Here is a 20131-nt window from a genome sequence, read left to right as displayed (position 1 = left end):
GTTTTTTTTTTCTCTTACTTTCCCATTAAACAAATCTCCAAAGTACATTGTCATATAGTACTTGTCAAAGTACTGTGATGAATATGTAGACTGCGTGTTACTGAATAGTGACATTAAACTTTTATGATTTTATCTTTCGCAAAGAAAACAACATTATAACAAAAAGAAAATATTTAAAAGACCGAAACAGATGGGCCACGTAAAAACAAACAGAGCTTTGTATATGTAACTATGCAGTTGGTTTGCTCAAAAGTTGGGGAAAAAGAAAGACTTTAAACTAACATTTTGGAACGAAGCTTATTAGCTACATACAAGAGATGGCTGATGTTGGTAGTTGGATAATGTTGAAGTAACTTCATATTCGATGTGAAATCTCCAGCGATCAACCTCCTCCTCACCAGTACCAGCATCGCACAACATATCCCCAGTAAGCTTTCCTGCAACGATAAAAGCTAACTGAGTTCTATCATTCAAGCCAACATTAGTGAATAAAAATATGACGAAACAGGGAATAACTAGTCTTGTGCATCTATTGATTTGGCAATCTTACCAGAGGACCTTCGGGGTCGCTTAAGAGCGCATCCCATATGTGAAGACAATCGAAGAAACTAAACTCTTGTGTAAGGAGGAGAGTGATCCACCTAAATGCGTAGAACTGTGGGTTAACCTGTAATCCATGGAAACTATACAACGTCAGCCATCTCAAAAGGTATAATCCATTTCTATTATATTGTCGATCAGAGAACAAGAATACTAGTAAGCTTGTTCGCATGGTTAAACTTCCGCATAAAGCAAATTATTAGAATTTTCTTAGCAGAATGACAAATATAGTTGTTACAACAGACAATAGAGAGAGAAAACAATGTCTTACTTTCGTGGTGATCTCTAGATGACGCCAAAGTTCCTCATCATGCTTCCTAACAAGTTGCGAGAGCCTTGTTATTGCGGACCGGATTCCAACCACACTGTTGTCAAGTTGTTGACAGTAGAAGTCACGAAACCCACTCAACAGTTCAACAAAGCAGAAGAATGCATCAGCTTCAGCATGAGACTGCATGATTTGAATAGAGTTAATACGAAACAGTTCATAAGATAAGAGTAAACACATGGTTAAATAACAAAAGATCACACACAGAAAAATCTTCCAAGACTGGCACTGATATCTTGAAATTGAATACCCTATCCTGTCAAAGTAGTTTAAAAGGTAGCAAAAAAGAAGAAGAAAAAGAAGAAGAAGAGAGTACTTACTGAACTATCATCATCAGGGTCGTTACGGAACACATAGAAGATAGGTGCCAAAATTTCGTTCATCCCTTGAACATATCTGATCCCTTGATTTAACTTGGCAAACACAAGCAATATATTCTTCATAGATTCCTAGACACGAAACAGAAACGCCACTGAGCTTGATGAACCAAACAACATATGTGAGAATTTGCTAACGCTAACACAAAAAGGTCACCTGATTAGAACGCGCAAAAGATGATTCAGCAGAGAAAAAGGGAATATCTGGATGTGTACGCTTGACATCTTTGTCTATTTGTTCTATGGTTTCAATATCCTGTATTAATTAAAGAGTTAACGCTGGAGCTGGTGGACAAATTGAATACCATAGCCTTTAAATCTTGTTCTTGAGGCCTTAAACAAAGAAGGGATGCAAAAGATATGGTACCTGGAAGTAAGTATTCCAGACGCTAGCCTTCCCTAGGCTTAAAGGATGGTCCTCGTCAGTGATTCTAGATCGGGAAAGCATGCACCGGCTTCCACTCTTCAACTCGTAATTATCAAACCCCTTTGACCTCACCAATCTCCATGTGATTTCTGACTAACTACCACATAATCAATTTAGAGGTACAACAAACACATTTCAAGAAAAAAAAATAGCTGTGTAAAGAAAGAACCTTTCTAAATCCAAAAACTTGCAAACTTGACAATAACAACTCCTAGGCAAGAAAGTAAAGAGCATGACCACTTACAGGACTAGTAAGAAGCTCATCCTTATAATGCTTGTACTGTGATCTCTTCTGTTTCAACTCAGATGACCAGAGTGAACGTTCAGGTGGCAAGTAGCCAAGCAAAAGCTGCAACAAAGATAATCAAATTTTCCCTAAGTAAAGGGAATAAAATTATATACTAATAAAGAGCTCTCAAGACCTTCCAGACGGTAGAACGGATCCCAGGAGAATCAGGCAAACTCTGTGAAGCAAGACTCCTCAGCTCCTTCATATTAATAACCTTCCTCGATAACTGTAATCAAAAACCAAAATCAATTAACAATTCAGAATCTGTGATCAAAGACTTTTGCAATTGACCTCAGCTGAGAGATGAGCCTGGCGGGAAAAGTCCTCCGCCGAGGAAGGAGCAACACTAGAGTTTCCATATTCGCCAGAGATACTGCTACCGTTGTTCCTCGGCCTCGGAGACGGAACCGAAGAAGCGGTGGAAGGCGGGGGAGTGACGGAAATCGATTCCGCCTCTGGCTTCTTCATTGAGGACATTTTAGTGGCGGGGGAATGGCGGAGGAGAGTAGCATCGTCGTCGTTGAAAGACGGAGAAGGAGAAGGAGGAGGAGCAGACCACATGGTGCTGTTGAGCCATTCCGGCACCTTCTTCCTCACCATTTCTTCCTAGGGATTGATTGATAGAGCGATCAATCGATTGAAGATGGCGAGAGATTTCAAGTTTCGGAGAGTATCGAGAAGATTATCAATTCGAGCGAGTCGGTGATTGTGGAAATCGAAGTTCGTCAAAATGTTTCTTTTCTCTTCTCAGAGAAATGAGAACAAAGGAAGAAAGAGAGAGAGGGACCTTATGGTAAATGAACAAGTCACGGACAAATTTGTATTTAATTATGGAGTCGGCCTCGATATTACTGATTCTGTACACATTTGACCTTTTTCTTTTTATTTATCAATTTTCCCCGTTTGATTGGGAAATGTTGATAATTAAGCATTAATATTCGTTTTTATTGCTAGAAGAAAACAGATCTCCACAAAACTGGTATTTGTGGACACTACTTAAAATGTGGATTATAGTATTTATGGTAACTAATGGAAACAACACGAGGCAACAATGACTATGATTGATGAAGTTATATACAAACACAGGGATCCCTACAAACACAGAAGCTTTAACCGTCACAAAGAGATGGACCCTATTAACCTTGGCGAGTGGCATTTGTTCTCATGTGATAGTTATGCTTCACATACAACTTCACATGTGTCCCATTGTCTTCTTCAATAATACATTTCACAACTACACGTATACAACAAACATCTCAAAATCGCCTCTTACAAAATATCATCTTATAAAATTTATTATATTACACATATATATATAAGAACATTGGGATTTAAGATTGAATTGTTGAAGAAACAAGAATGACACTTGCCAGTAATATTCATAGTGAGTGCCTTATTATATTTAAGATTGCTGAAAATTTGATTAGTTTCATAATCTAACACAACACCAAAGAGAGATAGGAAGAAAATGCAGCGGTTTAAAGAACACCAAAGAAAGGGTTGTTGATGGCGGAATTGAGCTCTGTTCCAGCTGAGTTGATAACGGCTGGATCTATCTTGTCCCTTGGCAAGAACAAGAACTCTCCTCCTTCCATTTTCTCAAACCCACATAGCTCCATGAACTCTATGCCTCCTCTCAGTGAACCAACCCTCTCCTGTTTTCATCCCAAGAACCATGATTTGTGTAAGAAACTGGACCAATGACTGATCGGGTAGAAACTATTGTTTTACCTGAAATGTTTGGTTGGTGAGTCTAATTTTCCGGAATTTCTCTTCATCTGGATTCTTAGCAACATTTCCCATGTATGTCAGCAGTGTCTGGAACGCTCTCTTCACCTTAGCATCATCCTCCTGAACCAACAACAAGTCATCACTGTTTTAGTGAAAGTTTTACTTGACCCTCCCACCTAAATTTCAATTGAAACACTTCCACAAGACAAATTAATGGTTGATTATGTCCCTGAACCTTTTTCCCCTCTTACCAAAAGACTACTTGCTGTGTGGATTGATATAAATACTGAATGCATTTACCTTGTGGGCTTGCTTAAGCGACCTCAAGCACTCTCTCATTTTCTCAGTCTTAGTGGCGGGTCTAATAGGCAATGAACTCTGCCAAAAAAAAAATTCTCCTTAAGCACATAGTAGGAGAGGATATTTATAACTTGCTTTTTGAAAACGTTTACCTTCTTCTCCTCCACAACTGGCACTGAGGGTTTTGCAGCCGCAGGATCTTCCGCAGGCAATCCTAGTTTCCGCCTTCTTTCAGCCTTGTTAAAATGTATTATATATGAGTCTTCAAGGTTTGTGTTGAGAGAGATATATGTAATGCAAAAGGTATGTAAATCTTACCTTGTCTTCTTCAACTTTTTGACGGATCTTTTCCCTAGCCCGTCTTTCTTCTTCTTTCTCGGCTTTACGCAAAAGGATTATACTGAAATACACAACCAATAAGTATTTACTTGAATAAACAAATAATAGTGGAGCTGACAAGCCTGGCACTATAAGTAGAAGAAACTAACCGTTTTCTTTCGTTATCTTCTTCTATCCGCTTCGCTTCTAGAAGTTCCTTGCCAATCCTAATTCGCTCCTGAACCAAAATACTAGCATGTTAAAAGATGATAGCAAAATGGGTGCGTGCTGACAGTTTTACCCATGGCACAATTAGTATCTAACACATTCTATATGCAGACCCTTATTATACTACCATGCGTATTGCACTTTAGGTACTTGCACAGCAATTGCAGCAAGTAGAGACTTAAAAGTTAGTTTTAACAGAACAGAACAAGCATAGTTGAACCATCATAATATTAAGTAAATGTAGAGAAACGCATTTTATACAAGGATCAAGAGGAAACCTTCTCTCTTTCACGTTCCATCCGTTTTTCTTCCTCTTCTTTCTTCTTACGTGCACGTTCCCTATTATGTGGAACAGCACAAAAGGAGGATTCAGTTAACCAATATTAATCGAAGTGTAGAAATTTGTCTTGATACTAGCTGAATAAAGAAGGAAAAGCATGATTAATCTCAGTCTCTGGCGCACGCTACAAAATAAAATGAACATGCACTGAAAAAGAGAATTCTCGTAGAACCTTAGTTCTTGTGCTTTTATCTTGACTTCTTCTGGCGTAAGGGCAGGTTTAGGAGGTCCAGAATTAGAGTTGGCAGGTACCTAGGCAAACAGTCAACAACATAGACATTACACTTGCAGTAAGAGAATCAATGAAGTAATCTTAAGAACACGTATATGCTTAACAAAAGGTGATATACGATTGGTTAAAACGAAATAAATAGAAAAAATTGACACAATTGTCACATACGCAAACACTTGTCACGTTGAGACAAGAACTAAACACCATGATTTTGAGGGCATTTATCAATAAGAAAAAAAACAGTTCAGAAAAGACATTCTGCTGAAAACCAAACTAGTGACAAGACACCTACCTTTGGCATTTCATCTACGTCAGGATCATTCTCATGCTCCACCACCCAATTAACTGCAGCCTCGAGGCTGGCATTACCTGAAGTAATTAAGTTCCAAGTTATATTGCAAAGAGAGAAACGAAGAAGAATATAACAGTGTACAAAAAAAAAAACTTCAAGATCCAGATTAAAAAGATTAAATCTTCAAATTTTACGTATTATTTAACATGCTTCAAGAGTTCAGCCACACACGATCAAGCTGAAACTTTCATTTATTAAGCACAACACTCGATCAATAGTGAATAACGCTAGATTTTTACCAGAGTAGTGAAGTGCTCGGGTAGCACGAGCTTTAGGGAATCCCATCCCTTCAAGTTCCTCGAGTATGTTTTTGTCAACGCCTGGAACAACCATCTCTACTGAAAAGAGATAACGACCATAAGAAACAACGTTGGAACTAGTCACATTCAGAAACTCACGCAACACATATGAATCAGCATTTAAAATGTACCTTCAGAAGCATCTCCACTACCACTGGAACCATCGATGTTGTCAATCTCCATAGCAGCAGCCTTAGGAGCTTCCAAGCTGATGGGCTTTACAGTCTCCATTGTCTTATCCACAAACTCAGTATGCCCTGTTCTTTTCGTATGCAAATCGCTTTCCTTCACATCGTACAACAACAAGAAAAGAAATCAGAAATAATAATAAAAAAATACAGTAGTCATGAAACTCGTACAAAATTGCAGAAGCCAAAGATCCCCACAAGTAATCAAACTAAGGAACTATAGTAAAATCGTCAAATCACATTAGTTCAACCAGATAATAGAAAAAAACCAATACAGCAGCAGAGATCACCAAGAATGGGCTATGAGATATAAAGTTCTCAACTTTGTGTTCTAATTAAGATCAAATCAGTTGTAAAGACTCAATTTCATTCACAAAGTCAAGTCAACTCCAAAAGAGAAAGTAAAGATTGTAAAAGCGGCATCAAATCAAGATCTACGAGTTAATTCCTAAGTCCTAACCACCACTAACAAAAGCAGACTCAATTTCATAAAAGAACCAAAGGAGCGAATGAAAAATCAAAAGATCCGTACAGTTTTAGAGCGGCAAGGCTTGCTGCAAGTAGTGCAGACGAGATTGAGCACCGCTTCAGTGGACTCTGCGAAATTGGAGTGAGAGGTGAGCTCCGCATGCTCCTGAGCCTCCTCCACTGACTTCAGCAGCGCGCCACAATCACCACACTTTAGCGATACTCCTGCCATGGCTCTCTACTATCTCTCAGAAACTCCGACGGTCTTTCTTTTTAATGGGGAAGCTTGGGGAGAGAGGAAGACATAGAGCCGGTTCAATCATCTCCACTGCCGGTTCAGTTTTTCGGTTCTCACATCGAATTAAATTGATTCGGTTTATCTTTCGGTACGCAAGTATTGGTTTGGTTAGGGTCGATCACACTCGTAGTTTAAATCGGCCGGTTCGTATTGCTTAACCCGCTCATTTATCTTTGCTTGTCTAAAATTTTGAATAAATATTTGGAAAAAAATATATTTTTCAGACATGTTTCTGATAATACATATGTAACTCCATAACATCCCCTATATATTATTTGAGAAGCATTACAACATTTTTTTTGTAGCCACATGTCATCACTAGAATGATTCTTAGAATCCTTAGAGAATATATTGGACCATTTAAATATATAATAAGCTTTTTAGTAAACCACAATGAATACATTATTAATGTGATTCATTATTTCCTTAAATAAGATTACGGAATTGCCTAATGTGACTAAAGTATATATGACAATTAATAATTTTGAATAATAAAGATTTGATAAAAATAAGTGTGTATTATAATTATATTTGTTTAATTTTAAGCTATTAAAATAAATTAAACAATCATAGTAACCATATAATAAAAATTAAAAAAAATTATTTATATATTATATTTTGAATTTTAAAAAACGAGTATAAATTACTAAAACTGTTAAAAGTTTCACATTCAAATTTTGTAGTCTATGATTTAAAACTTTTGTTATGACATGATACAAATAATTGAAAAATAATATAAGTTGAAAGTCTCATTTAATAAGTATCAAAAATAAAAGATATATAAATATATGTATCATTTTAAATTAAATTATATGTCATATAAAAATACATAAATATCATAATTTTGAAATTTACTTTGAACATTTTTTTGATAAAAATTTGAAAAAATATTGACAACTTAATTTTTTAAAATGTTATAAATTACTTAAACCATTATTCCCACAGTAAAAATTTTGTTATCACTAATTTAGACTTTTTGCTTTAATAGATACAAATGATAAAAAAAATATGAACAAAAAACATCATCTAATAAATATTAATATTAACATATACCATATATATGTTACTATCATTTAAATTTAATTATACATCATATCAAATAAAAAAAATATTTTTTCGATTTATTAAATTTATTTATATGTTCACACCAATTTAATTATATAAGTAGTAGATAATGACTTTTATTTATTTAATATATATTTATTATTTCATAATATGCTATTCAATATATATTTATTATTTCATAATATGTTATAAACATATAATATATAAAATAATTTATATATATAATGTTCATTCTGCGCAAGGCGCGAGTCTTAACCTAGTTGTATAAAAAACAAAACTAATGGTATTTGATCTAATGTGATCGTCAAAAACTTTCCTTTTTCAGTATAATGGAAATTAAGAAAAAAAATATAATCTTAGTCTTGTGTGAAGATCCGTTCGTAGAACAAGATGTACGCTTCTGAATGCATAACCTTGTCCAACGAAACCTGACGGACATGTGCATCGCTTATGTTATACCACACACTCTCTTTACCTTTCTTACCACCTCCTCTAACATACGCCACATAGTGACCTCCTCTCATCGTCCCTGAATGCTCCACCAGTCCAGCCAATCTATAAACTGGCGAGTCTTCTCCACTACACCTGAAGGAACCCACAAAGAAACAGTTTCATATCGTGGAGAGACTTAAGTTTTAAGAAAGGGAACAAGTAGAAGAGGGAGATGATACCTTGAGTCCATATACTGTCGAAGATCGATCACTTCTTTGAAAGAAACATGACCATTTAACTTACTTAGCCTACCACGCAGGTCTTGGCTGAATCGCTTTAGATGTATGGTTAGAACAGGTGGGGCTTTGTTCACAAGTACTCTTTTAGTTGCATCTCTTTTCACTGTTATCACTTTCTCTGAATCTTCTTCGCCTTCGGATTCACTGTCATTAGAACTCATAGCTTCTCTTTCATTATCCTTGACACTACTAGAACCATCACTTGGATCTTGCTTCACAGCAGAAACATCTTCATTTTCACTCACCCATCCGTTGCTGGTGTTGCTTGATCTCGATTCATCTTTCTTGGATTTTCTCTTTTCCCTCAACCGTTGGAGTTTCAGGTTCTTTGAACAGTTCTCGCAGTTCCAAGCATTGTCGTCAGACAAAATCTCAGGCTTAGTGAAATGAGCCAAGCATCTCTCTACAGACACGGGTGAATCCGAATCATCTATTTCTTCAGGATCAGACTCGCTGCTGAACGCCATAAAACCAGCTCCTCCCGAAGAAGCTTCAGGATTACAAGGAGGTCCAAAAACAACAGGCCCTTCAGTAATCTCAGGCTCATCAAATAAACCGCCTAAACCAACAAAATCATTGTCTTGTGGTGGTTCATGATCAGCAGCAACAAACGAAGATGATGATGCCTCACCCTCGCCTTCTTCCACAGCTGGTTTATCATCATCATAGGATATGTTTTCTTTGTACGGCATGTACAGAACTTGCGAATCTGCAACCATCAAAGGAAGCTCTTCCTCATCCCAAGGATTCACCGAGGAAGAACTTTCACCTAAACCAGTATCACCACCACCAATGCAACTAGCTTGGTTGATTTCAGCAGAAATATTGCTTGTAGCTGTGCATTCATCAGGCTGCGTAGCTTGAATATCTTTATCATCCATGATGGTTTCTGCCTTTATAGTCTCGTCATTATCTTGCATCAGCCTCTCTGTATTACCTTCCAAAGTTGAGGTGTTGGAAGAATTATCTGGACCTGGAAGAATTTGATTAGCCTCAGTAGTTGGGATTTTGTCACTGACACTATCTTCCATATCCACATTCGTCTCATCTTCAAAGGGTTCTGGTCCAATAACATCCAACCAGAAGCTATCGAAAACAGTATCACATTGGCTTACACTTTCTGAGCCCTGCTTATCAACCGATTGAGTCTCTGAAACCGTACCATTATCAATTGGCGCAAAACTGGAAGAGGAAGCATCCGAATCAGCTGTGACAACCGAAGCTTTCCCCGGAGCTTTCAGATCCGACAGAGCCTTAGTTGGGAGGACTTTTGAAACTTTACTTACTTTGGACACATGCTTAGCGACTCTTTTTGGTGGAAGCTTAGCTTTCTTCGCTAGAGAAACGGTTGGCTGCTTCTTAGGAGGGGTTTTCTTGAACGGTACTGGTAAAGAAAGATCCAAGAACGGCTCATAGACTTTTGAGGAATGCCCGCACTCCATACAAGAAACAATGCTCGACGTTTCGCCTCCAAATACAGATTCTATAAGAGTAGAAGATTTCTCATCGCTATCAGAAACACCAACACCGCGCTTCTTTCTCAAGGCTGATTCTTCGGTGCTCAAGGAATCTAGCAGACAGCGTAGCAGCTCGTGGCTGTCATGCTGGTCGTATCCCCTAAACTGTGGCGCCTTAACACAGAAAGAACCGAAAAAGACTCTAGGATTTATCACACTCTTTAAGCCTGCTTCTGGTTTCGTTTCCGCAAATAATTTCTTCAGGGAACAAGCAAGAGTCCCAACGATACCAGACGCATCCTCATTCAAGAAGTGATCGCGTAACCGATCCAAGGAAAGAAGATTCTGCATTATCGAATTGAAGAAACATGTGTTCCCAAGGTTAACTAACCCTCGCACAACGTAACCATCCCTTGCTTCTATACCACTGGTGGTGACAGCGCCTTGTAATTTGATGTCACTAGTGACACTACCACTTCCAGAGCTCTCCTCTTCGGCCTCAGATGGAGGTAAGCTGTTCAAAGACCGCTCTTTCATCAGTTTCACAACCTCCAACAAGACATCTTTCTTCTCACCGTTCTCTTCTTTTTCAACAGGGAGCAGCGACTGGCACGGAAAACACCACCTTAGCTGAGGGTTCTCCCATTGAATCATCAAACGGTGGTGAGTCACTCTGATATGCCTCACAACGTGACTCTGCGCTCCAGTTGGCAAACCAACACCTCCACAAACAAAAGCCCCACATTCCAAACAAACCCAAATAGCCTTCTTGTCAGCTTTTGGCTCAGCAGCAGAAGAAGAGAAAGCATGTTTTCCCTTACTACCCTTTTCCTTAGCTCCTCTCTTACCGTGCACCCCTTCCTTGCATTCTTGACACTTAATCTGCCGGGAAGACTTAATCTTCTCCAACAGTTTATCCAAATTAAGACCCTTATCGAAATGCACACAAGCTTGTTTCTCCTTAACTGCTTGAACAGCATCTCCCTCAGCTATTTCACTAGGCTGCTCAGAGACCTTCTTGGAGAGATTCTCCTTTGTTGGCGTTCTGGCCTTCTTCTTCGCTTTCTTCCCCATGAGTTACTCTCCACAACACACTGAACATTCAAAGCCAATAATAGAATAGTAAGTAACTCAAGTTGCCACATCATCTACATAACCAAATCAAACTGCAAACAAATAAAAAAAGCAATGAAGCAATGGTGTGCATACTTATATACAAACCTATTGTCAGATTCAAAATCAGTACTCAGCTTCAAGAAAATTTTAAGAATTTATACGAAATGATTAAAATTTAAGGACTACCCACAAAGAAAGTTGACGACTTTGTAAAGACTATCAAACAAAGATCTATAATCTCTAAGGAACTAGAGCCTAAGCTACAAGGCATCATCGAATTCAACTAAGATTCAAATCTTATCACTAAGCAATAATCGCAATCATAACAAAGTAAAAAGAAGAATCCAGAGATTTTACCCACTAAGACCCTTCCCCAAAATAGAAGAAGGAGGAGAAGCTGCTTTGGGGAGACTTTCACATGAAAGGGATTGAAGAAGAAGAAGAAGAATCAGACACTCCACAAAACTGGGATCTAGCCTCTAATCATATGGATTATACACAGCCAGAGCGAGAGAGAGAGAGAGAGGGTTATCACTTCTGCTTCGTTGTTGCTTCCGCCGTTAAAAAGGAGACAGAGAGTCGACGAAATGATTCCCTTCTGAAGAGGCGAAGACCCAATTGGTTTAGCATAGGTTTGGTTGGTTCTTCCTTAACCGGCCTTAATTTACAATCGTTTCATAACAATTTATTGTACCGGTATACATTAAGAATTTAGGTTCTTTTTCAAATGTTACAAAAGGTATAAAATCCTTAATTTTGTATATATTGACTCCAATTGGTGACCATGTTTTATGAACAAAGTTATGGTGAATTCTTTTTTTTTTTCAAATTTTATACCAATTAAGTTGAATTTTAATCAAATTATTAACATGTAAGTTCCATTCTATTCCTTTTAAATTCCTTCCAGAGAAATGAATTTATAGAAACAAATTATTCTTCAATTTTGAAGAGAAATACAATGAACAGAATTCATATTTTTTATTTATTCAATTCCTTTAATGAATTTTTGTTTATTATTTTGTACATTTTTCTATTTATCTAACGGTCACAAATTAGAAAGATCAATTAAAAGTCCTACAGCAGTCTGCTACAGGAAAAAAATGTATGTGTAACTTAAATCTTTGACCTAAAATCTAAACAACATACTCTGTTTACTTAAACCTATTATTCTTTAATGTATATATTTTTATAGATCTTTTCTCTAAGTTATACCCTTTGTAATGTGTATATTTTTATAGATCTGTTCTTTCATATGTAACAAAACAAGATTTTAGCATAAAAGACCAACAAAAATGTTAAAAAAAATCACTCCTAAACATGTCTTGTTGCAGAAGAAATCAAAACATATTAATCAGTACCAAGAGTAAAAGAGTTGTCTTATACCACAAGTAACCATATGAAACCCTAACCTCCTTGTACCTGTGGCTGTGTAATACCAAAAAAAAGAGAGTAGCAACTAGAAAACGAAACAAGAGAAAATCTTCACTTCTGCTCAGCAGCAGCCACCACCACACTCTGGCTCTTCAGGTTTCTTACTCGGACATGTTTCCATCACAACATCGCCCACCACTATAGCAGTCCTATTAGAGTTAAGGTTTAGACCTAAACGATTCAGAGCTGGCTCCTCCAGTTCACGATCATCATCACGTGGCTCGCTTTCTCCTGAGCAATCGCTTGAATCACCTTCTTCATCTTCTTCTATTACAAGATCAGCTTCAGCAGCCATATCTAAGTTCACCTCTGGAGGAAGCATCTGCTGCAATGGAACAGCGTTACTTATCATCAGCTGTCCTGTCCTAAGCTTCTCTCTATACTCTTCCATCTCAATCAGATACCTCTCTTTGTCCTCCATCGCCTTCCCTTGGTAAACCAATCTCTCTTGCTCGTTGAGCTTGTTCCAGAGCTCACCAATCATCCTGCTGATCTCCCTGTCCTTACCAGGGTTAAGAGGCTTCAGCCTAGCGTGCTGATCGGAGAAGAAGAAGTTATAACCGCTTCTGTTGGGTTTGGGATGAGCAGGGTCACGTCTTTTGATCTCTGACTTCTTTCTTCTCCTTCGACGCTTTGTAGTAACCACTTGAGGATTGGCATTAGTGTTGGGGAAGCTACAATGACTCTGTTGAGGAAGAAGTTCATAGAGAACTCCTCTAAGCTGCTTTGTTCCCATTGTCACAGTTACAAGGTAACCGTCTTCGAATTTTCCATCGATCACTCCAATCACATTTGGACCAGTTAAATGTCCTGAAACAGTAACAACAGCTTTTGTAAGTCACAGTTAGACCATCTATAGAAGTTAATAGAGAACAAAAATGGAGACCTCCAAAATCAATCCTTGGTTGTGGAGCTTGAAGTTCTTGTGGAGGTCTTATGGTTCCAAGTCCCATCACAGTGGATTGGTTCCGGAGAGAGTCTACAGAAGAAATGATGTTACAAAACTGAGAAGTAAACTCAAGACTCAAGAGCATGTGTTTGTTGTAATGAGTTAAAACCTGGAGGAATGTGGCTATTAGATGTGAAGAAATAGATTTGTTCATAGTTTTTAAGCAGTGAGAAGTAGTATTTGCGCATGACATATGATGCGTTTGTTGCTGTTGCAGGGAAGGCAAACTTAGATGTTACTTCTTTCCATCTCCTTTCATGAATTATCTGCAAATCCATACAAGGTAAATGATCCAACCACAAAGATCAATCAATGTAGATAACAAAGGGCAAAATAAATGAGACTTAGATTATAACATGTGAAAACTATACTGCAGTTTGAAATACATACCTTAATAATTCCACCACGAGAGGTTACCTCAATGAAAAGCTTGTGCAAGTCCAAATCTTTCCCTCCTATAATCGGAACCCTATAATCAATCACAAATGCATATGTGAAGAAGTTAATAATGTTGCAGCCATATCTAAGAGCCACTGAACTTTTACTCTCACAAGAAAGGATAAGGGAGAAAAGAAGCTTACATGAATTTAGTACCCAATTGAGAGTGAATCCTCTCCAAGGAACCCATGAAGAGTTTAGGATCTGCAACCACAGCTTCATAGGTTGCTTCAGGTGTAATGTGAACATTGTCCATTGGTACTGGACCTTGCTTAAGACTAGAGCTTGATCCCATTTCTTACACACCAAAAAAAACAAAAAGGTAAGAACTTCAAGATCATTCCTGCTTATAAATGAAACAAAAAGTTAGAGACTTTCTACATATCTAAACCCAAAAGATACACAGCAGAGGATATAGCCACATAGATGCAAATGAATAAAACTTGAAAGAACATATATGTATAATGTAATGATGACAACAGATGTATTACATCTAAGAAAACGTATTGCACAACAACAACTTTCTCCAAAGAAGCCCATTAGCTCTCTCTGTTTATATGACCAGACAACGAATAGATATTTCGATGGGAAGCAACAGGGAAAACGATGATAGTATATTAAAAATAGCTCAGACGACAGAATGATGATAAAATAATAGTAATGAAATGATTAAAAAGATCTCACCTTTGCTGACCATTTACCCTTGAATATACATAAAAATCAAAGCTTTGGTTTGCTTTTAATCGTGAAGCAATGCATTAGAGAGAATATAATGAAGGGACGCGTAAATGAGGAACCCAGAGATGCAGCAAAAATATAACAGATGGGGAGGCTATAAAATAGGTCAAATTTTATATATATTTTTACCAAAGGGTGCGAGAGAACTGAGAATGAGAAATAATGCACGATATAAGGAAATAAATAAAAAGAGGAAGATTTTTTTTTTGGGACAAGAAAGAGGAAGATTACGTCGATTTAAAGGTATTTAACAATTTTCTATTTTAATTAAAATTTTACATTTTGAAGATTGACCACAAAAATAAGTTTTGAAATATTAATTTTGTATTTTATTAATAAGTTGTGGTAAATATAGTTTGATGATTTTTATTCAAACCTAATTTGTCTATTTTTATATAAAATGATAATTATTTTCTAATACTTGTTCCCAACAGCTATTTTTGAGTGGTGTAGAATTATTAAACTATAAATTATTTAGACTGTTTTTTCACATAAATTAAGATATAAATAAGAAACATATAATTTATATTAAATAATAAATTGGTAGAAAACAAAAATATTGTGACTTCTGTTTTAAGTAAAAAAAAATTAATGACTATTAATAGATTAGATATGCAAATCTACAAGTTATCACTTTTTAAATAAGAGTGGTAAAAAGTATAAGAAAAATATTTCATGAGGAAAATCGATCTATATACTTTCGTACAAGACCGTCTAATAGCACGCGCAAGTGGTGCAGTCGAACAGGGTCCAAGTATAAAAATAAAAAAAATTAAGAATCTTTCAACAATATATACATAAATTATAGTTTAAAACTTCAAAATGTGATATAGTATTGACTAGTTTAGAGTTTATAATTTATAAAAAAATTGTTAAACATATATAAATAGAACTATTAATTTCTAAAACTATTTATTATATTTTAAATATATTATTAATACTTTTCGAACAGGGTCCAAAAAGAAATTGAGACGGCCCTGCTTTTTCGTATATGCATCTTTTTAGCAGGAACAATGTCATGCATATATATTTGATGATTCAAATCCGGAAGATTCAGTATCTCAACAATTTACAAAATATCATACCCGATTTTTAGTAGTTAGAAGAATAAAAATTCATATGTTGTGTGTTTTTTTAAATAACAATTACTAAGAGAAAAATAATAATTTGAAATTGATATCTAAAGAGGTGACTTGCGGCCAAAGCTTCATCCAAATGGTGAGTGTCCATGACGATGACGAGACAAGTACGAGCGTTAGGGTTCACAAGCATATATTATGAAACATGACATGTAGAAGGTCATTTCGGTTGGTGTTAACCCGAGTATATTAATTACGTTAGTAGAAGGCCATTTCGGTTGGTGTTAAACCTAAAATAATATACAACTGAGAGTGAGTACGTAAGATGATGAGAACTACCACTTGTATACCGTATGTACGTGCTTAAGGGGGTGTTAGTGGGGTATGGATTTGTAGTGATTATTGAAATTTTCAAATTCTATTGTTATTGGTTGGTGGATTCTAAGATTCTTACTAAAATCTAGTGTTATTGGTTTGATGATTGTTTAATGACTTACAAAATCTCTTGTTATTCAAAAAGTTTGGTTTTTAATGATTCTAAGTTTTCATCAAATCTAGAGTTATTGGGAATTGAATTCTAGATAATTTTACTCATAAGACAAAACTTCAAAAATCTTGCATATTTCCTCTAGATTCTTAAAATCCTTGAATTAAAACATTTTCATAAACTTTTAAAATATGTAATACTCTTTATAACTCTTTAGAAATTTAACAAATCTATTGACTTTTAGAATCAACCAACTCTATAAAAATTCTACTCCCACTAACCCCCCCTAAAGAAACATATCATTCAAATCAGTGCATATTCAACAACTACCATAATAGTACTTAGTTTAATACAAATGGAAACCAGAACGCAGATATACACCGCTTATCACATGTTTTTCATACATTAGAACTTTATAGAGTTATATTCGTCTAGTTGATATATACTATACAATACTTATACTAATATCACGAAATCATCCAATGATATCGAAAATGTGATGGTCACCATGTTTGACCAGGAACTAACGGCTCGGCATCTAACGTTGAAGTTGTATCAACGCTACACGATTCCACACCAATATATGCCTCCTCCGCATTGTTCTTGACAATATGAACATTTGGCTGTAAATCTTTACTTGGTGAGCGAATTCTCTCTAACTCCATCGACACTTCTCTCATGCTCGGTCGATCCTTTCCAGTAAGCTTCAGACACCTCCTAGCAAGTTGTGCTGCCTCCATGACTTGCTCTAGCTTGCACTCAGCTCTGATTTGAGGGTCAATAATGTCGATGAGTCGATTCTCTTCCATTGCAAGAATGAAATAAGCTGCCAGTGTTCTGTTTCTTAGAAACCGGACAAAGGATATGGGCTTTTCTCCGGTGATGAGTTCCACTAGCACCACCCCAAAGCTATACACATCACTTTTGTCGGTGAATTGGCTAGTCTGGAAGTACTCCGGATCCACATATCCAACTGTACCTGAAACCACAGTAGTTAGGTGGGTATGATCATCAGCTACCCATCTTGAAGTGCCGAAGTCAGACACTTTAACTCGATATTTTTCGTCCAACATTATATTTGTAGATTTGACATCTCTATGAAAAATCGGAGTCGAGGCTGATGAGTGGAGGTATGAAAGAGCTCCAGCAATATCTATGACAATGCGCAAACGCATCTCCCAAGTAGTCATTGCGGACTCATCAAACTCACCATGAAGATGCTCAAAAATGTTACCATTAGAAACAAACTCATAAACTAGAAGAGGCACTTCTGTCTCAAGGCAACAGCCTATGAGTTTCACTATGTTTCTGTGGTTGATCTGAGATAGAATGACAACCTCGTTAATGAACTCCCCCACCTTGTCTTGATCCACAACGGTAGATTTTTTCACAGCTACAATTCTACCATCTACAAGCATTCCTTTATACACAGTGCCCTGGCCACCTTTTCCAAGCACTCTAGTAGAACTGAAGTTTTCAGTTGCTTTCTTTAGCTCTTTTGAGGTGAATACTTTTGTCTTCTCGATGCTGTCTTCAGCTGTAGTCAACTGTTGTTTCAACAATAAACCTCCATTGCGTCTGAACAACTTTTTTTTGCCAATGATCTTCCTTTGCTTTTTGATAAATTTGCATAACAAAAAAGCTACAGCGAAAACCATCATCAGCACACCAAAACCTACACATAATCCTGCAAACCCAAGAATGAAAAGCCTACTTTATTTTTTGTACCAGTCAGATAACATCAAATAATATGCAATAGATGATATATGTATCAATAGCAATAGGTGATTTTACCCATAGTAACTGGCATAGACTTGTACTTCTTGAATACGCACTGGTAGCTTCCCGGAGTATTCACACAAGTGCCTCCTTGTGGCCCACAATTTTGGTAATTACCCTTGTCGAGTTGGCACTCATCAATATGTAGATGAACAATGTCATGAAAGTGTAATTAGATGATGAAAATATCTTATCTGTATATATTACTTTGATTGTTATCATTGATTGTGATTTACTACCACCCATATAGGACTTGTTATAAGCTTACATGATATATACATGACATAAAGGGAAAAGAGGAAACATTTACTAACCTTTACATCCACCCAAAGTATATGGATTGCCTGTGTAACCCTTGTGGCATGCACAACTTACACTGCTTATCTTATCGTTTGTATTATTCATGCATATGCAAGGAATAACGCTAGAGCTGGAGTGCCCCGTTGTGCAACCCAATGAATTGATAAACGACAGATTTTTCATCTGAATGGCCCACCGTAGTTGGAGTGTAACATATTGCCTATCGTAAAACCAATTTGGATCAGTTACTTTAGCCTCACGGTACCCTAGAGGGTCTTGATTTTCGTCTGTTAAGAAGGCTACTCGACATCCTCTTTCTCTTGTTATGCTACTAGAGATTTCCTCCATACTAATACCGACTACCTGTCCAATCTCACTAGGTGGGTCTACTTGGCAGCATTTGTTACCACGGCAGCTTGTATGATCTCCTATCTTCCTTGGCTCACAAGTCGAGATGCATCCCACCACTGCGGGGTCAAGATGTGTCAAGGTAGCCTTGTAGTTGCAGCCGATAGCTTGGAAGATGTTGGAACGGCTAATAGTAAAAGGGGAGCCACTAAAATTCAAAGGCTCACCAAATTTTGTTTCATCGCTGCTGTTGGAACATCCCATGGAAGTTACGTTGGTTTTGATGCCTAGTGACCCGTATGATTCGGTGGTTTTGAAAAAACCATTTGCATCCGGTAGAGAGATTTTCACAACTTCTCTGTTAATCTTTGGTAGATAGGGGACAAGGTCTCCTGAAGTGGAATTGTTGCATTTTATTGCAAACCATTCGTCGAGATAGCAACCCTTTCCGATACCGAAAGGATACGGGATCGAGATGTTTCCACAGTAGCTCGGACAGGAAGATCTCGAAGCGGTGAGATTTGCTGAAGCAAGAATCAAGACAAGCAGTAGTGAGAGATGAGTCATGAGTAGTAGTGCACACCTCATGTTTGTTTTTTTTTCTGCATAGATAAATACAACATATACTCTATATATAATAGTGAGAGCTTGTCACAATTGAATATTCTCCAATACTGTGTGCGTAAAAGAAAGTTTGAGAAGTCCAAGTCTCGTGTCCAACGACTATCTATCACAACCATTTCCTAGCAAGTGCAAGCAGTAATAATAATTTATTACTATCTTGTGGTGGGAAAATGTCTTTACTTAAAATAGAGGCAGATCCCATTATTCATATCATAGTTGAACTGTTTAGATTTATCAAAAACGATTTACAATTCGATGGACTGACTCTCAATTCCACTCATAATCTGATCTTTTACAATTTTCGTGAATATTTTGTTCCATAGTTTGGTTTATATTTCCACTAGTTTTAAATCATCTAAATAAATTCAGCTTGGTTGGTTCTTTAGAGCATAAGATCTAGTTGAATTAATGTATTGAGTTTGTAGAAAAAAAAGATGTGGATTAATTAACATTAAGATGTAGGTCCAGGTGAGGTAGTCATGATATACAATCAAGCTACCTCATTGATCAACCTCTTCTTCTTTAGGCCCATTTTTTTGAATTTGTACAATTCTTTAACCAATCAACATTCCCTTGTCACCCAAAGTTTACCGTAGTTAGTAAATTTCTACAGTTCTTTAACCAATCAACATTCGAACATTTCTACAAGTTTGTGAAATATGAATAAAAGTCAGTTATATATATAAAAAAGGTTTACCGTAATTTTTAGTAAACTATTCGGTTTACTGAGCCGGTAAACAAAATCAAATAGGCAGATAAGTTTTGAATCTGGTTCTCGGAATTTTAAGGAGTTTCGGAACCGAACCTAAACTCT

The 20131-nt window shown here is 36.7% G+C and overlaps 5 protein-coding genes across 8 annotated transcripts; all 5 read right to left on the bottom strand.

Moving 5' to 3' along the window:
• Window positions 1-97: 97 nt before the first annotated feature.
• On the bottom strand, window positions 98-2817 carry LOC103836552 (TBC domain-containing protein C1952.17c). Its single transcript, XM_033276456.1, has 9 exons — window positions 2313-2817; window positions 2155-2247; window positions 1977-2081; window positions 1673-1825; window positions 1463-1561; window positions 1249-1377; window positions 872-1051; window positions 551-667; window positions 98-437 (listed from the first exon to the last, which is right to left on the bottom strand). Exons 1-9 carry the CDS (start codon window positions 2619-2621, stop codon window positions 273-275), a joined length of 1350 nt encoding a protein of 449 aa, XP_033132347.1. The 5' UTR covers window positions 2622-2817; the 3' UTR covers window positions 98-272.
• A 466-nt stretch (window positions 2818-3283) lies between these two features.
• Window positions 3284-6797, bottom strand: LOC103836551 (translation initiation factor IF-2-like). 2 transcript variants are annotated; one of them, XM_009112830.3, is made up of 12 exons: window positions 6542-6797; window positions 5953-6106; window positions 5762-5860; window positions 5463-5539; window positions 5111-5190; window positions 4877-4937; window positions 4541-4608; window positions 4371-4452; window positions 4205-4288; window positions 4053-4130; window positions 3753-3872; window positions 3284-3676 (listed from the first exon to the last, which is right to left on the bottom strand). In XM_009112830.3, the coding sequence occupies exons 1-12, from the start codon at window positions 6707-6709 to the stop codon at window positions 3500-3502; spliced, it is 1248 nt and encodes a 415-aa protein (XP_009111078.2). In that variant the 5' UTR covers window positions 6710-6797; the 3' UTR covers window positions 3284-3499. The 2 variants fall into 2 exon arrangements, with proteins under 2 accessions (XP_009111078.2, XP_009111079.2); XM_009112831.3 differs by having other exon boundaries at window positions 5762-5857.
• Window positions 6798-8024: 1227 nt separating this feature from the next.
• LOC103836550 (ubiquitin carboxyl-terminal hydrolase 2) lies at window positions 8025-12148 on the bottom strand. Of its 2 annotated transcripts, XM_033276453.1 has the most exons (4): window positions 11502-12148; window positions 9539-11122; window positions 8512-9484; window positions 8104-8425 (listed from the first exon to the last, which is right to left on the bottom strand). In XM_033276453.1, exons 2-4 carry the CDS (start codon window positions 11100-11102, stop codon window positions 8197-8199), a joined length of 2766 nt encoding a protein of 921 aa, XP_033132344.1. In that variant the 5' UTR covers window positions 11103-11122; window positions 11502-12148; the 3' UTR covers window positions 8104-8196. The 2 variants fall into 2 exon arrangements, with proteins under 2 accessions (XP_009111075.1, XP_033132344.1); XM_009112827.3 differs by having other exon boundaries at window positions 8025-8425; window positions 8512-11122.
• Window positions 12149-12397: 249 nt separating this feature from the next.
• LOC103836549 (high mobility group B protein 15-like) lies at window positions 12398-16417 on the bottom strand. 2 transcript variants are annotated; one of them, XM_009112825.3, is made up of 6 exons: window positions 14647-16417; window positions 14106-14259; window positions 13915-13993; window positions 13634-13790; window positions 13462-13554; window positions 12398-13385 (listed from the first exon to the last, which is right to left on the bottom strand). In XM_009112825.3, the coding sequence occupies exons 1-6, from the start codon at window positions 14657-14659 to the stop codon at window positions 12637-12639; spliced, it is 1245 nt and encodes a 414-aa protein (XP_009111073.1). In that variant the 5' UTR covers window positions 14660-16417; the 3' UTR covers window positions 12398-12636. The 2 variants fall into 2 exon arrangements, with proteins under 2 accessions (XP_009111073.1, XP_033132349.1); XM_033276458.1 differs by having other exon boundaries at window positions 13915-16417.
• Window positions 16418-16626: 209 nt separating this feature from the next.
• Window positions 16627-20050, bottom strand: LOC103836683 (wall-associated receptor kinase-like 9). The gene is made up of 2 exons (XM_009112977.2): window positions 18360-20050; window positions 16627-17953 (listed from the first exon to the last, which is right to left on the bottom strand). The coding sequence occupies exons 1-2, from the start codon at window positions 19279-19281 to the stop codon at window positions 16770-16772; spliced, it is 2106 nt and encodes a 701-aa protein (XP_009111225.1). The 5' UTR covers window positions 19282-20050; the 3' UTR covers window positions 16627-16769.
• Window positions 20051-20131: the final 81 nt, after the last annotated feature.

This window comes from Brassica rapa, chromosome A08 (genome assembly GCF_000309985.2).
Source record: "Brassica rapa cultivar Chiifu-401-42 chromosome A08, CAAS_Brap_v3.01, whole genome shotgun sequence".
Classification (NCBI taxonomy): Eukaryota; Viridiplantae; Streptophyta; class Magnoliopsida; order Brassicales; family Brassicaceae; genus Brassica; species Brassica rapa.
Note: the sequence above shows the minus strand (reverse complement) of the source record. Positions and strands in the feature narration are given on the sequence as shown.